A 13,207-nucleotide genomic window follows, 5' to 3' on the forward strand; every position below is an offset into this window, starting at 1 on the left:
ATTTATATACAAAGAATAAGTTAGACATTTTTTGATAAATGGGTGACCATAATCTTAAGTGAAATAGATCAAACACACAGGTTTAAAACCCAAAGTGTCAGTAAGAAGCAAAATGGAGGATAGATGTGAGAAAATAGGAAGAACTTTTTCCAATGCGAAGGAGAATAGGGAGGAAGAAGGGAGGAAGAAATAAAAGATTTACAAGACAGAATGGAAACAGAGCTTTTGTAAAGAGAACAGAGAAAGATAGAGAAAAAGAATTAAGACATATTGTGAACAGGTTGACATTCTCCACAAGAATGTGATCACTATGTATGGCAAACATGTCTTAATAAAGATTAAAAATGCACTGTGGCAACAGTGACTGTGGAAAAGATACTGATGGGGCACTGGAGCATCTATGTTCCAGTCTGGTTACAGCCTGTGGCTGTAGAAACTCACAAGGTGGAGATCTACTCAGACTGTGTTGTTTTATTCTATCATTCATTTAAAAAGCAGTATTTATTGACAGGGAGATGCCAGTATATCTAGGGGTAGAAGAATGCAAGATGAGCACAGTAGTGCTTATCAGCAAAGTAATATAGCTTTGAGAAATCTATGCTAGCTGGAAACCACATACACATGGATCTTACATATACACATATGTGCTCAAAGACATACAGATTCATGCATACTAGATTTTACTTTGTGCGGTAGAAGATGACTAAGAATTTGTAAGCATTTAGTGTTAAGTAACTATGTGATGTTCATCTGTTTTTGTTAAGGGAAAGAATTTATGTACTGCTAGGGTGAATCATGAAGACATTTTATCTTTATAGAAAGGAGTCATTGGGGCTGGGGATTTAGCTCAGCAGCAAAAGCGCCTGCCTGGCAAGCGCAAGGTCGTGAGTTCGGTTCCCGGTACCGGAGAAAAACCAAAAAAAAAAAAAAAAAAAAAAAAAGAAAAGTCCTAGAAAGGAGTCATTAAGTATTATACACCAATGATATTTACAGTAGACTAAATATGTGGTCCTTCCTGATGAGAATATTGAAAATTTATTGAATATCTACATTTAGAAATGAGCCAAATGAAAAAGCTTTTTCACCATCCAAACATTTGTAATTACAGTAATGTTTGAGAATAATTGAAGAAAACCAATCATGTCCAGAAATTCTTGCAACCACAAGGGATAGGGAAAAGTTTGGAAGAATATTAGCAGAAGTTCATGCAGAAAAAGTACAGGGTAAAACTATATGAGTTAGAAATTGAACCACTGCTGGAAAAATTTTATTTAGCCTATATGTTTAATATGTATTTTCTGAGATGATTTGCAGTAGATATGCAAACCAAGGCTTCATGCCACATTGATCTCCTCGAGTCAAGAGATGTGGGAAGTGATTCATCTAACTTATGCTCATTCTCAAGTCTCAGTAGTTGCATATTTAATTCCATTGTTAGACATGTTTTATTATAGTTGTAAAATGGTGCTCAGATTTCAATATTTGTCACTTACCTCTTTATTGCCACAGTCACATTCTTCATTAGATTCCAAAATCCCATTGCCACACACTGGTTGATTTTGATAGACAAGTTTTAAATTTGAAAAATTGTGAAGACAATCTGCCTCAGTTTTTGAAACAAAATGCCTGTAGTCATGCAGGCTACAGTTACTAAAAATCTTGATACCACTGGAACTCCTAAAATGCAATAATATTCCTCAGGTAAATAAACTTTAAAAAACATCTAAACACTGTCCAATATGTAAATTATATGAATCACAACATGGCTTAAAGAGAACAAAATTTATATTTTAGCCAATTAAATTGATCAACTAAAATTTTAATATTAACTTTAACATTTCCCAAAAAATACAGTTCATATGAACTGCAATGATCCATTATTTGTACTCTAGGAAATGTATGGAACCTAATCCCTGTTGTGAGGTATTGAGCAGGAGCAGGTAGAAATTTATTTTGATTTGAAGTGGAGCTCTTGAGAGGTGATTACGTAAAGTCAGCTACACTAGTGGAGTGCAGTCATCATGGCTGAATACTGTTAAAGAATGGGAAAGCAGAGGAGGTGCACTTGCTCCCTTTCTCTTTCCATGTGATGCCTTGGTGGCCTCAGGACTGCAATGTCAGCATGAAGGCCATCTACCATGCCGGCCCTAGAACCTGGACCAGAACTGTGAGCCTAAATAAAGCTCTTTTCTGTAAAACTTACCTTATCAGTAGTACTGTTGTTTATAACAGCAAATGGCTGAGAACACAAGCTTACTGTGAATGGATGGATAAGGCATTATCACCATGCAGTGCTTAGCAACAGGGTGCATTCTGAGAAAGATATTGGTAGGTGATTTTGTAATTGTGCAAATGTCATAGTTAACAGCAGTTAGTGTTTGTAGTCACACAAACTAAGGTCACTAGGTGAAGTAATCCTATGGCACTACTGTGATATATGCATGGCCTGTTGTTAACGGATAATCTTATGCACATGACTACATATGTGACACCTAAATGTATAACTTTGGTTGACATGAGACAACTGAAATAAATGTTAACTGATTCACTTTCTCTTGGGAGTATTGTCATCTTGGCCTACAGACAATCAAAATAAGGTGAGTCACATATGTTGATTTCTCACACATAGGAAAATAAAAAGATTTCTGAAATTCATCACATCTTGGAAAACCTCCTAAAAGTACATGTGAAATTAATTGAGAAAAAGTCTTACACTGATTCATGGCTCATTATGCATGTAGCCCTCGGACAAGAACAATTATCGATGTTGTTGTATATTAATCCAATATTAAGTCCAAGCAGTTGTGCTATAATAACTGAAAATCCTTCCAAACTTACACCGTCTGGAAACTAAGTAAAAACAGAATGGAAAACCAGTATATAAGAAGAAAACAAAAGAAAGTAATAATTTGAAGGTGTTTTGCCTTTATAAACTTCTATATTTTAATACTTTTATAATGAACATATTTTATACTTATTTACTTTCATATGTTATTGATATGTATATATATTAATTTACTCATTGAGGCATAATGTAGATCCAGTATCAAAAGTTACCAAATTATGACATTCTCTAGGTTAAAAGTTATTACATACAAATTCAAACACATCTTATGTCTGAAATAATCAAAGTAAAGCAGAATTATTTCACTTCAACTAATCTAATTACAAATATGACTTCAATACACTCAGGTGACAAGCACTTATAGAGATAAGGGGAATATAGTAGTATATATGAAAAACTGGACTTTAGAGTTAGTTTACAGGCAAAAAGGCAAACAAGAGTCTACCATTAAATTTTATATACAAATATATTATTAAAAATGCCAAGAACAAAAGAAGGTGCTTTAATAAAGAATTTTATAAAGGCATATAAGGTAGGGCATTTAGATAAGGTATTTTGTGGAGCTGCCATTCAGTCTGAAATACTAAATTTAGGAAATGACTCAACAATATGAGCATGGCTAGCATAATAGAATGGAGGCCAGCTGAAAGGCTGTCATTTGAGGAAATGAAAAGATAACAGGACAAAAACTAGAGATATAGGCAGAACCATGATAGAGACATTTGAAGAAGTTTCTGAAAAATGTTAGAATAATACCAAGTGTCAGTATATTTTATATTATTTGATTTTGATAATAACTATTGATCTCTTACTCATCTTTAATTGCTATGAGAAAAACTTCTTAGAATATTTCTAGTTTTCTATTAACTAAAATTTAAGTAGTGCATGCCTAAAAGTGTATATGTGTGACTAAAAATATAGAAGAGATCTAACAATATAGGAAAATTAGTTAATAGGTACCCTTTCCTATTATCATGTAACAACTGACTTTAAAATTCCTATGCTAGAATATGAAAGGAGGTTAAAGCCAGACTAGGACATAAGTGATATTTGGGGACATCAGGTATAAGCCATCAATTCCAGGTAAGAGAAGACATAGTCTCGAATTTCTATCATCAGAAGATTGAAAATAAATTCCCATGATAAAGTCATGAAGCACAGGAGCCCCCTTAAAATAAAATAATCTCACAGTTAAAGTATAAAAGAAGAGCAATGATAAAAGTATCAGTGTAGAAAGAGGCCACCACTATAGATTCTACAGACTTAAAGAAGCCATGAGATTGTGTGTGTGTGTGTGTGTGTGTGTATCTGTTTCTGTGTGGAGAGAGAAAAAGAGGAATGAAGTGAATATACAAAGTCTGTACACTATTAAGATTGATAGCATGAACATGAACTTTGATTCACACAACAAAGAGATTGGATCTGAGCATCCTTATACCTTATACATGATTAGAAAAGAGTTTCAATACTCAGTGACGCTGAAGGACTAGCAGAATCTGGAAAATGTGTTTTAGAATCATGTTCAAAGGAAAATAACTGTAGAGGGTGAAGCTTGATATATATATTTATATCACAGGGAGAGTTAGAATAAATATAGTATAAGGATTAAGAGGGTATTTGTGGAAAAACCTTCCTAGGTTTTTTGGGCTGGAAAATACAAAATATGAATATGAAAAAGTGACGGCTGCTAGATCAACAGAGAGAGAAAGATCCAGAAAGGATCTTCCAAACTGTCTCTAGAGTTCTAAAGGAATTTGGATGCTTTCATATATGGCACAGTCTGAATACAACTTAGCTAAAGACTAAAGATATTCTTATGGTTTAGGGTTATTGCAATGGGAAACAATATAATACAGAACACATATTTTATAAGATTATTTTATAATAGTCACCCAAAGAATCATATAAAAGAGTGCAAGAAATCTGTCCACACACTAAAGACCAAAGAATCCAGCTGAGGGTCTGGATCTCATGGTCAGCTGAAGACCTACAGCCCATAGCAATGTTTTGCACAAATCCAACTAGAGGCCTACAGCCCATGATAATGTCCAATGCAGGCCTGTTTTACAGGTCTGTACTGCAAGGCCCAAAGGTCTGTAGTGGAAGTTAGAAAGTCTGTGCCAGTGGGATGAAGGATGTGTGCTAGGGGGCTGAGGGATATGGCCTGGAGCCAGGAAGTGACACTCAAAGTAAAAACCAGAGCTCCCTCAAAGGTACCACAGCCATCCTCAGCAACAGTGAGGTCCCGAGCTCCTCCTATGGTGAGGAAAGCTGAGTTCCCATCAGGAAAGTCAACATGACAAGCTTCTCCAGGAGACTCATCAGTATACCATCTTCCCCTCCAGAGCCAGGAAATGATGCTCAAAGTGAGGGCCAGAGCTTCCCCAGAGTGAACCAAAGCAATTCTCAGTGACAACAAGGTCCCAAGCTCCTCAAATGAAGAGAACAGCCAAATTCATGAGGATAACCAGTATGATGAGCTTCTCCAAGAGAACCAACAGCTCCTTACAGCTTCTAACAGCACCCAACAGCTTCTCAGCTCCCAACAACCTCTCTTCTTCTTCTCTAGTTGTGTCTCTCATGCTGCTGACAACAGTCCCAAATATCATCCTTAGGTGATCCTTGCACATCCAGCATCACAATGGTTCAGTTCAGCTAGGTGTTGTTACAAGTAGACCACCAGTTGTCAACCCACCACAGATATGAACTGAGGGAAGAGATACTATGCTAAACATAACATTGCTGTCCTGAATACAAACAAAGTAAACAACAAAGCAATAACAAACCTGATAAAACAATAAAAATATTGAAAGCTGACACCATCAAGCAATATGGCATAATAAGAGAAGCAAACTCTTATCCTCCCCTAGAAACAGTAATTAAACAACCATCTAGAGATGTATCAGATCCAGAGTCCAGTAAGAGGTTCAAAAACCTGCTAGAAAAAAATCCTCACAACAGCTGTATGAAAAGTGGAAGAAAAGCAGTTTCCCACCACTTGCACTGCCCCTACCCTGTGCTGTCATGGGTCAAGTCTAAGAGAAGCCATACGTTTATTTGTTCCTGAAGGGAAGCAAGAGCAATATGCCACTCTTGTTTCCCAGCCCTTCTGAAAGAACTGCCTCTATCTCACCTCATCCTGAACATGGAAGAAATATCCACAACTAGATCATCCAGGGGAAGGCAAGAACAAAGAAAATGGGCGGGAGATTTAAACAATGGCACATAGACCCCAACAGTCAACTTTGCCCATGACCCTATCTGATGGAGACCACTAGGAAGCAGACCAGAGAGGGACTTAAATTAATCAACTGGCTTTTCACATTCACTTGTGAATCTGTCCAAGGCCTAGGCTCCTTGTCTGGAGATGGCAGACTCATAGTAAGTGAACCTCTCTGAGTCACTAATCCCTATTAAAACCTGTAGTGGTAGATGAAACCACAAAGCCTCAAAGGATAAAACAAGATCACAGCCAAGGACACCTGCATCTAGTCTCAACCAGATAAAGACTATAGTCTCAGGCATCTCACTTCTGGGTGGATTAACTTAATACCTTACTTGGAGAAGCCCTCGGGTGGTTCTGCCCTTCTTGAGTACTCCCCTCCCTTCTGATAACCAAATAAATATGGACCACCAAGAGAAGGTTTTAGTCTTAGCCCTAAAAGAACCTCCAATTCTGTGAGAGGGCTTTGATCCTCCTGGAGCCCTGAAATCATTCTATTTGCCTCTTTTTATTTAATATTTACTGTACACTCATTTGGGAGATTTCAGACCTGATCAGCCCACAATAACTGAGGGATATTATTAACCTGATAACTTGCACCTGAACAAGGACATATAGTTCTTGGACTGGAACTTTTTAACCTGATTAAGTATGTCTACCTAGAGTAGAAAGTGTGGGAGATGGAGAAGGCCTTCACAGGATGAAACCTTCACCAGGGATGCCTGGAAAATGCAGGGAAGAGAACCATTCCACAAGGAATAGGGGTAAGTCTTCCCACTGTGAATAAGCCATTTTTATCTGGGAGTAAAACGGGCCAAAAATTTTCCACTGAAGAGCAAAGATGCATAAAGCCATTCCAAAGTCTGCTTAAATACTCAGGGGCTCACATGACAAAAAAAGACCCAACAAAACTGTTACAAGAAATAACTAAATATAATTCATGTTTCCTCTGACAGGCACTGTAGATATTGATAATTGGAAAAAAGTTGGAAAAAAATCTTAGAAAGGCACACAGTACCTGAAAAGTCATTTCCCCTCAGACATTTTCAACTTGGAACCTAGTTCATTCAGTTGTAAGTCCATTGCAGAGCTTAAAACTGATAGCCTCTGACTCAGATGCAGAGGAAACAAAAGAGCAGCAGAGACACCTAGGCAGGAGCAGGGACCTTTCAAAAGAATATCCTATATGGCTCTATCTAGACATTTGCAGATTTTAAAGGAACAAGCAGCTGCAAAAGGAGAAATCATTGGCACCACTGCTTGCTTTTCAGTTGGAACCCAGAAAAAAAAAAAAAAAAAAAAAAAACCGGTCATAATAGAAGATTGTTTCTCATTTTCTTTTTGAAATTCAGACCCTAAAAAAAAAAAAAAATCTTAAAGTGTTGTCAATATTGGGGTTCAGAGCCCATTTATAGTAGGAGTTCTACAGAATGTTTTGGATATATATCAATTGACACCATATGATGTCAGGCATCTAGCACAAACATGCCTGTCTCCTGCTCAATTTCTTCATTTTGATGTGTAGTTTCAAAGTCTTGTTTCAGAGCAGGCTCACAGAAACAGAATAGGTCCTAATCCACATCTGGAAATAAATGAGGAGATGCTTTCTGGGAAAGGACATTATGGGTTCCTTTGGAATCAGCTCCAAGGTCCTGATGAGCTATATTCACAATTGGCAGATTTACTGAAAAGGGCATGGGCAACTATTCCAGAGGATAGGACTCCTGTGCAGTCCTTCTTACTTATCCTTCAAGGCCCCAAGGAACCCTTTACTGAACTTGTGGTTAGATTACAAGAGGCAGTTTGCAGAAAAGTTTCAAACACGCAAGCTGCAGACATTCTAATTCTGCAGTTGGCATATGCAAACATTAATCAAGACTGCAAACAAGGTTTAAATCCTGTAAAACAAACCAGTGATCCGGCAACATATATTTGAGCTTGTCAGGATATTGGAACTGAATCATACTGTAAAGGAAAAATTTTATGGGAGCCAGCTGTCCTCCAGCTATAGATAAGCAGTGTGACACTGCCCAAGAGGTGCTAAGAGTTTCAGGAAATAAACTCCCATCCTGTTCTCGGAAAAGCCACTCAGAGTAACTCCCCTGCCCTTAATCTAAACTTCCTCATTCTTGTATCTCCCTGCCAATCCCCCACCAATGATTGTAAAGGTCAGTTTGAACTAACCAATGCTATCTGCTTCTGTAAGTTCGCTTGCAAAATACCCGCCTTTTGTGGTTTTTTGGTTTAAAAGTCCGGCTGAACTCTGGCTCGGGGCTCTCTGTTCCTGTGCGTTCAGTGAGCCCCATGCATGCCTGGTAAATAAACTCCCCTTGCTTATTGCATGAGAGAGCGTCTCTTGGAGTCTTCCTTCACGCGGCGAGATTCTCGACCCTTACAATACAAGACAAGGATGATGGTTCAGGTTATGGCTGGTTTTGATAATACAGGAGGGGGTAATCTAAAATGTTTTAACTGTGGGAAAATAGGACATATTAGAAATAATTGTAGAGTTCTTGCTGGATCTAATGGGACAATAGCTGCTACTGCAGTAGGTCAAGGAAGCAATGCCTCTGGTGAAGAGGGTTTGGGTCCTATGCCTGGACCCTGTCTGAGATGCCAAAAAGGGAGACACTGGGCCAGATATCATCACTGTAAAATCCATAAGAATAGTGCAACTTTGTCAAAAAACAAGATAAGGATTTTTCCTCAGGCTGGCCAAACAATAGAGGAAATATAACTTGTGAGTCAGAATACCAGTCTGGATAAATTGCATTTATCCAATGCAAACACACCAGAAGATTTGACAACAAAGTAAGGATATAAATTCCTTCACCAGGCGAAAAATACAAGGTACAGGATTAGATCTTCCTACACCTTGCAGAGTCACTCTTATGGGGGTGACAAACTTGCCCTAAATCCCACAGGAGTTCAGAGTCCACTCCCTGAGGAAACAGTTGGTCTTGTACTGGGAAAGGCTGATCTAAATTTAAAAAGAATAACTATTGTGCCTAGTGAGATTGATGGTAATTGTCAAGACGAAATAAAAGTTTTTGCATATGCTATAGATCTCAGGGTTTTTGAACAGGGAGAAAATGTGGCACAATTGATTTTGTTACCTATAGGTAAGCCTTCCTTCATTAAATATAGACAGTTCATGAGGGAACAAGACCCTCAGAGCAAAACTACAAGAAGAGAAATTTATTTTACACAGGAAGTGATTAAAAACAGGCCTATATGTTTTACAAAGATCAATAGAAAATGCTTTGAAGGTCTAACAGACACTGGTGCAGATGTGTCTGCTCTTGCATTAGAACAATGGCCCACCATGAGGACAACACAAAGGGCCCCTACCTCCTTAATAGGACTGGGACCCCCTCAGCAGGTACTAAAAAGTGCCTCATCCCTGCCTTATGAGGAGCCAGACCAGCAAAAAGGCTTCTTTTCACGATATGTGGCACCTATTCTGATCAATTTGTTGGGAAGAGATTTGTTACAAAAGTAGAAATTAATATTGACTAATGATTCTGATCTTAACTTTAAACAAATTCTGATTCTGAAATTAAACAAGTAGATTTGCATCCTAAAATTAGACAAATGATGATTAATATGGAATATCAAAAGGATAGAGGGTTAGGGAATCAAAGATCCTGTAAGGACTACACTGAATAATGACAGGTGTAGTATTGGATATCAACAGGTTGTTTTTATTTTAATGAGGGCCATTGATGTTTATCCCTCCAAAACAGTTCTGCCTTTGTAATGGAAAACTGAGGAGTCTTTTTGGGCAGATAAGTGGCCCCTTAACAAGGACAAAGTCATCAAGCTACACAAATTAGTTGAAGAACAATTCCAGGTGGGACATTTAGAAAATGAAGTTAGTCCTTGGAATACTCCTATCTTTCTTATTCCAAAGAAATTGGATATAAAGAAAGATAAACTTGAGGCTTTTATAGGCAAATGGACACAACTAGAGACCATATTTATAAGTGAAATAAATCAGACCTGCATATGTAAGCACCACATTGTCTCACTAGTGTAAGAACCTGAAAAAGTGAATAAAAATTAGGAGGTATGATAGATAATGGGAAATGAAAGGAAACTTCTCAGAAGTAAAGAACAACTGGGATGAGGGACAACAGAAAAGAAAGAAGGGAAAATTATGTATATATGTATACACAGGATAGCTAACATAGTTATACTACTGACTTCTTTTGATTTATTGAAAGGAACAGTTAATGTTTAATTGTTTGATCAATCTTATATGTCTACATTTGTTTACCTAAGTAACCAATTTGAAGATATCAATATGTAATGCAACAACCACTGTTAATTTCCTATCACCTTGTCTGAAATTCAGTGTTGTTTGTACTGTTTTTGTTATTTTGCAAATGTTTGTGTGTTTGTTATTATTTTTTTGTCCTTTTATATTAGAAAAAAACAAAAAACACAAAGAAATAGGGCAAGTGGAGGTTATTACAAGATTTAAGAGCTGTAAATGCTTACTTACTTCTTATGGTGGCACTGCAACCAAGACTGCCAAACCTAATAGCAGTCCCAGAGACTGGCCCCTCATCATAATTGTTTTAAGAGACTGCTTTTTCCTCTTTTTCTCACAGATAGGCCACATTTTGCCTTTTCAGTACCTAGATTAAACTTTAAAGAGCCAATGCATTGACATCAATGGGTCACATTGCCTCAAAGAATGTAAAACAGTCCAACTTTGTGCCAGCTCTTTGTATTGCAGGCCTTACAGAAAGTTAGACAAGCCTATCCTTCTGTACACACAATTCATTATATGGATGATATCTTACTGACAGGTCCAATTAAAGAACAAATGTATGACCTCTTGGCAGAAACAAAATGAGATTTAATATCCTTTGTTCTCTGCATTACTCCAAAGTACAATTGTCCAATCCTTATTTTTACCTGGGAACACTAGTGACTAACAGAGCAGTAAAGCCACAAAAGCTACGGAGTGATTAAGATCATTTAAAAACTCTGAATGATTTTCCAAAGTTATTAGGAGCCATAAATTGGATAAGGCCAAAATTAGGTATTGGTACTCATCAATTAAATCATTTATATAACACTTTACAAAGAGATCCAGCTATTGAATTCCCTCATAGTTTATCTACTGTGGCTCAAAAGGAGCTAACTTTGGTTGAAAAAATGTTACAACAGCATCAAGATTTTTAGGATAAATACAAATTATCCTATTATCCTATATATTTGAAATATTCCTCATTCTCCCACAGGTTTTATAGGACAATTTTATAATAAACAAATTTATCCTATTGAATGGCTTTACCTTTCCAATCAGTTAATCAAAACCCTGCAATTCTATTTAGAACAAATTGCCAACGGTGTCACTATAGGAAGAACAAGATCCAAACAATTCTTTGGTATTGATCCTGCTGTAATCATATTGCCTATTGAATTAAATCAGTATTTAAACTGTATCAACTCAGATACAACAAGATCTATATTGGCAAGTAGCATTTGCAGATTTCATTTCAAACACACTTATCCTATAATTTTTATATTTTGTACTTTACTTATATATTCTCACATAAGAGAAACAATGCAATATTTAAGCTTGCATGTCTGATTTACTTCACTTAACATTATGATCCCAAGGTATAGCTACTTTCCTACAAAAGACTCATGTTTATCTTTCACTTATCCCATAATTCATGACTGTGTTTTGACTGTAATAAATTTTTTAAAAATCTAAATATTCTTTGTACTGTTGATCACTCCTATACTTAAATACAGAGAGCATTAATTACAAAACTGAGGCAGAAATATACAGCAATATAATAATAATGGGAAGCTTTAATGTCACATTTTCTATAGCAGGTAGATCACACAGAAAATCAATAAAGATCAAAGAGCCAAAATGGTGGATTAGAAGCTGATAGTATTTTCCAGTTTCAGCCTGACTTAGAGTTGGGAAGTTTAGAGAAAGCTATGCATGCAATTGGATGAAGAACAATAAAGGGAATTACTTTCAATTTAGACTGAGAGGTTTGTAAGAAGCCAGAGATTCAGGTTATTGGACCAGAAGACTGGAAAGAGCCCGTGGGCCATGGGGCAGGAAAAACACACTGAGAAAGAGAAGGCACAGAGGACAGAAGTGGCATTAAACAGATCCAGCACAGCAAGGTGATGTGAACACATCAGATCTGGAAGCCACACAGCATTCTGGTGCTAGAGAAGCACTGTGCATTTCTCAGTGTGTAAGCCTCATTTAGGGCAAGGAGCTGTCCTGGGGAGGCCTACTCAGCAAGCACAAGCCCCTGCACTTTCTTTTCCTTAGGAAATTGCTACAAAGGATGTCCAGCTGTGTCCACCTATCACCAAGGGTGGTTCTGGCAGAACTGGCTGAGGCAGGCCCTCTGAAGAACATGTACACACTGTGAGACTCTAGTTGAAATTTTGGAAAAGTAGAGTTCCCCCAGTTTTTGAGACCAGAGACTCCTGCTCTGGATACTGAGCAGACACGGAATTGTGCAGGAGGACTGGGTAGTGGCTGGCAGATGGTACAGGGTCTAGTTACCCCTCATTCAAGACACAGGGCAGGATCTTTCTCTAAGTGGGTGTCTCATGGGTACAGAGGCCTTGACAGTGCATGGAACTCATCTGTCTAGTGCAGCCTCCAGCCAAGGAATTTCTCTTCCATGAAACCTTGTATTGCAGAACAGGTAGCTGAGAGTCACTGCCATCTGGTTCCAATCTCAAATCTGCAGCTGGCAGCTGCCAGAAACCAGCACAGAAGGAAAAAGGTCTAAAGTTTCCCAGCTATCCTCTCCCTGAGGGCACACAGTCTAAGAAGACAGGGCAAACAGAGCAGATGGGCACAGGTAGGAGCTCCCATTCTCCTCCATATGTTTGACCTCCCCAGTGCAGACTGTTCTTCCATTCTCTATTAAGATTCTGTTACCTGATTATTTCCTCTGTATGTATATATACATACATATTGTGTTGGTTTGGGGCTTATTTTGCAAGGGGAACAACATAATACAGGACACATACTTTATACAATTATTTATAAGTCACCCAAAGAACAGTATACAAAAGAGTGCAGGGAATCTGTCCACACACTAAGACCAAGGAATCCAGCTGAGGGCCTGGATCCC

The 13,207-nt window shown here is 37.7% G+C and overlaps 1 protein-coding gene across 10 annotated transcripts in view; it reads right to left on the reverse strand.

Moving 5' to 3' along the window:
• The window catches only part of Adam18 (ADAM metallopeptidase domain 18), a 94,801-nt gene that overhangs the window by 42,896 nt on the left and 38,698 nt on the right, over positions 1-13,207 (reverse strand). For all 10 annotated transcript variants that reach the window (XM_013507738.1, XM_013507740.1, XM_013507737.1 and 7 more), the window contains 2 exons: positions 2,714-2,850; positions 1,494-1,677 (listed from right to left, as the gene is read on the reverse strand). In XM_013507738.1, the coding sequence (XP_013363192.1) occupies positions 1,494-1,677; positions 2,714-2,850 (321 nt within the window). The remainder of the gene's footprint in view (positions 1-1,493; positions 1,678-2,713; positions 2,851-13,207) is intronic.

Source organism: Chinchilla lanigera, unplaced genomic scaffold (assembly GCF_000276665.1).
Source record: "Chinchilla lanigera isolate Chin_1 unplaced genomic scaffold, ChiLan1.0 scaffold00135, whole genome shotgun sequence".
NCBI lineage: Eukaryota > Metazoa > Chordata > Mammalia > Rodentia > Chinchillidae > Chinchilla > Chinchilla lanigera.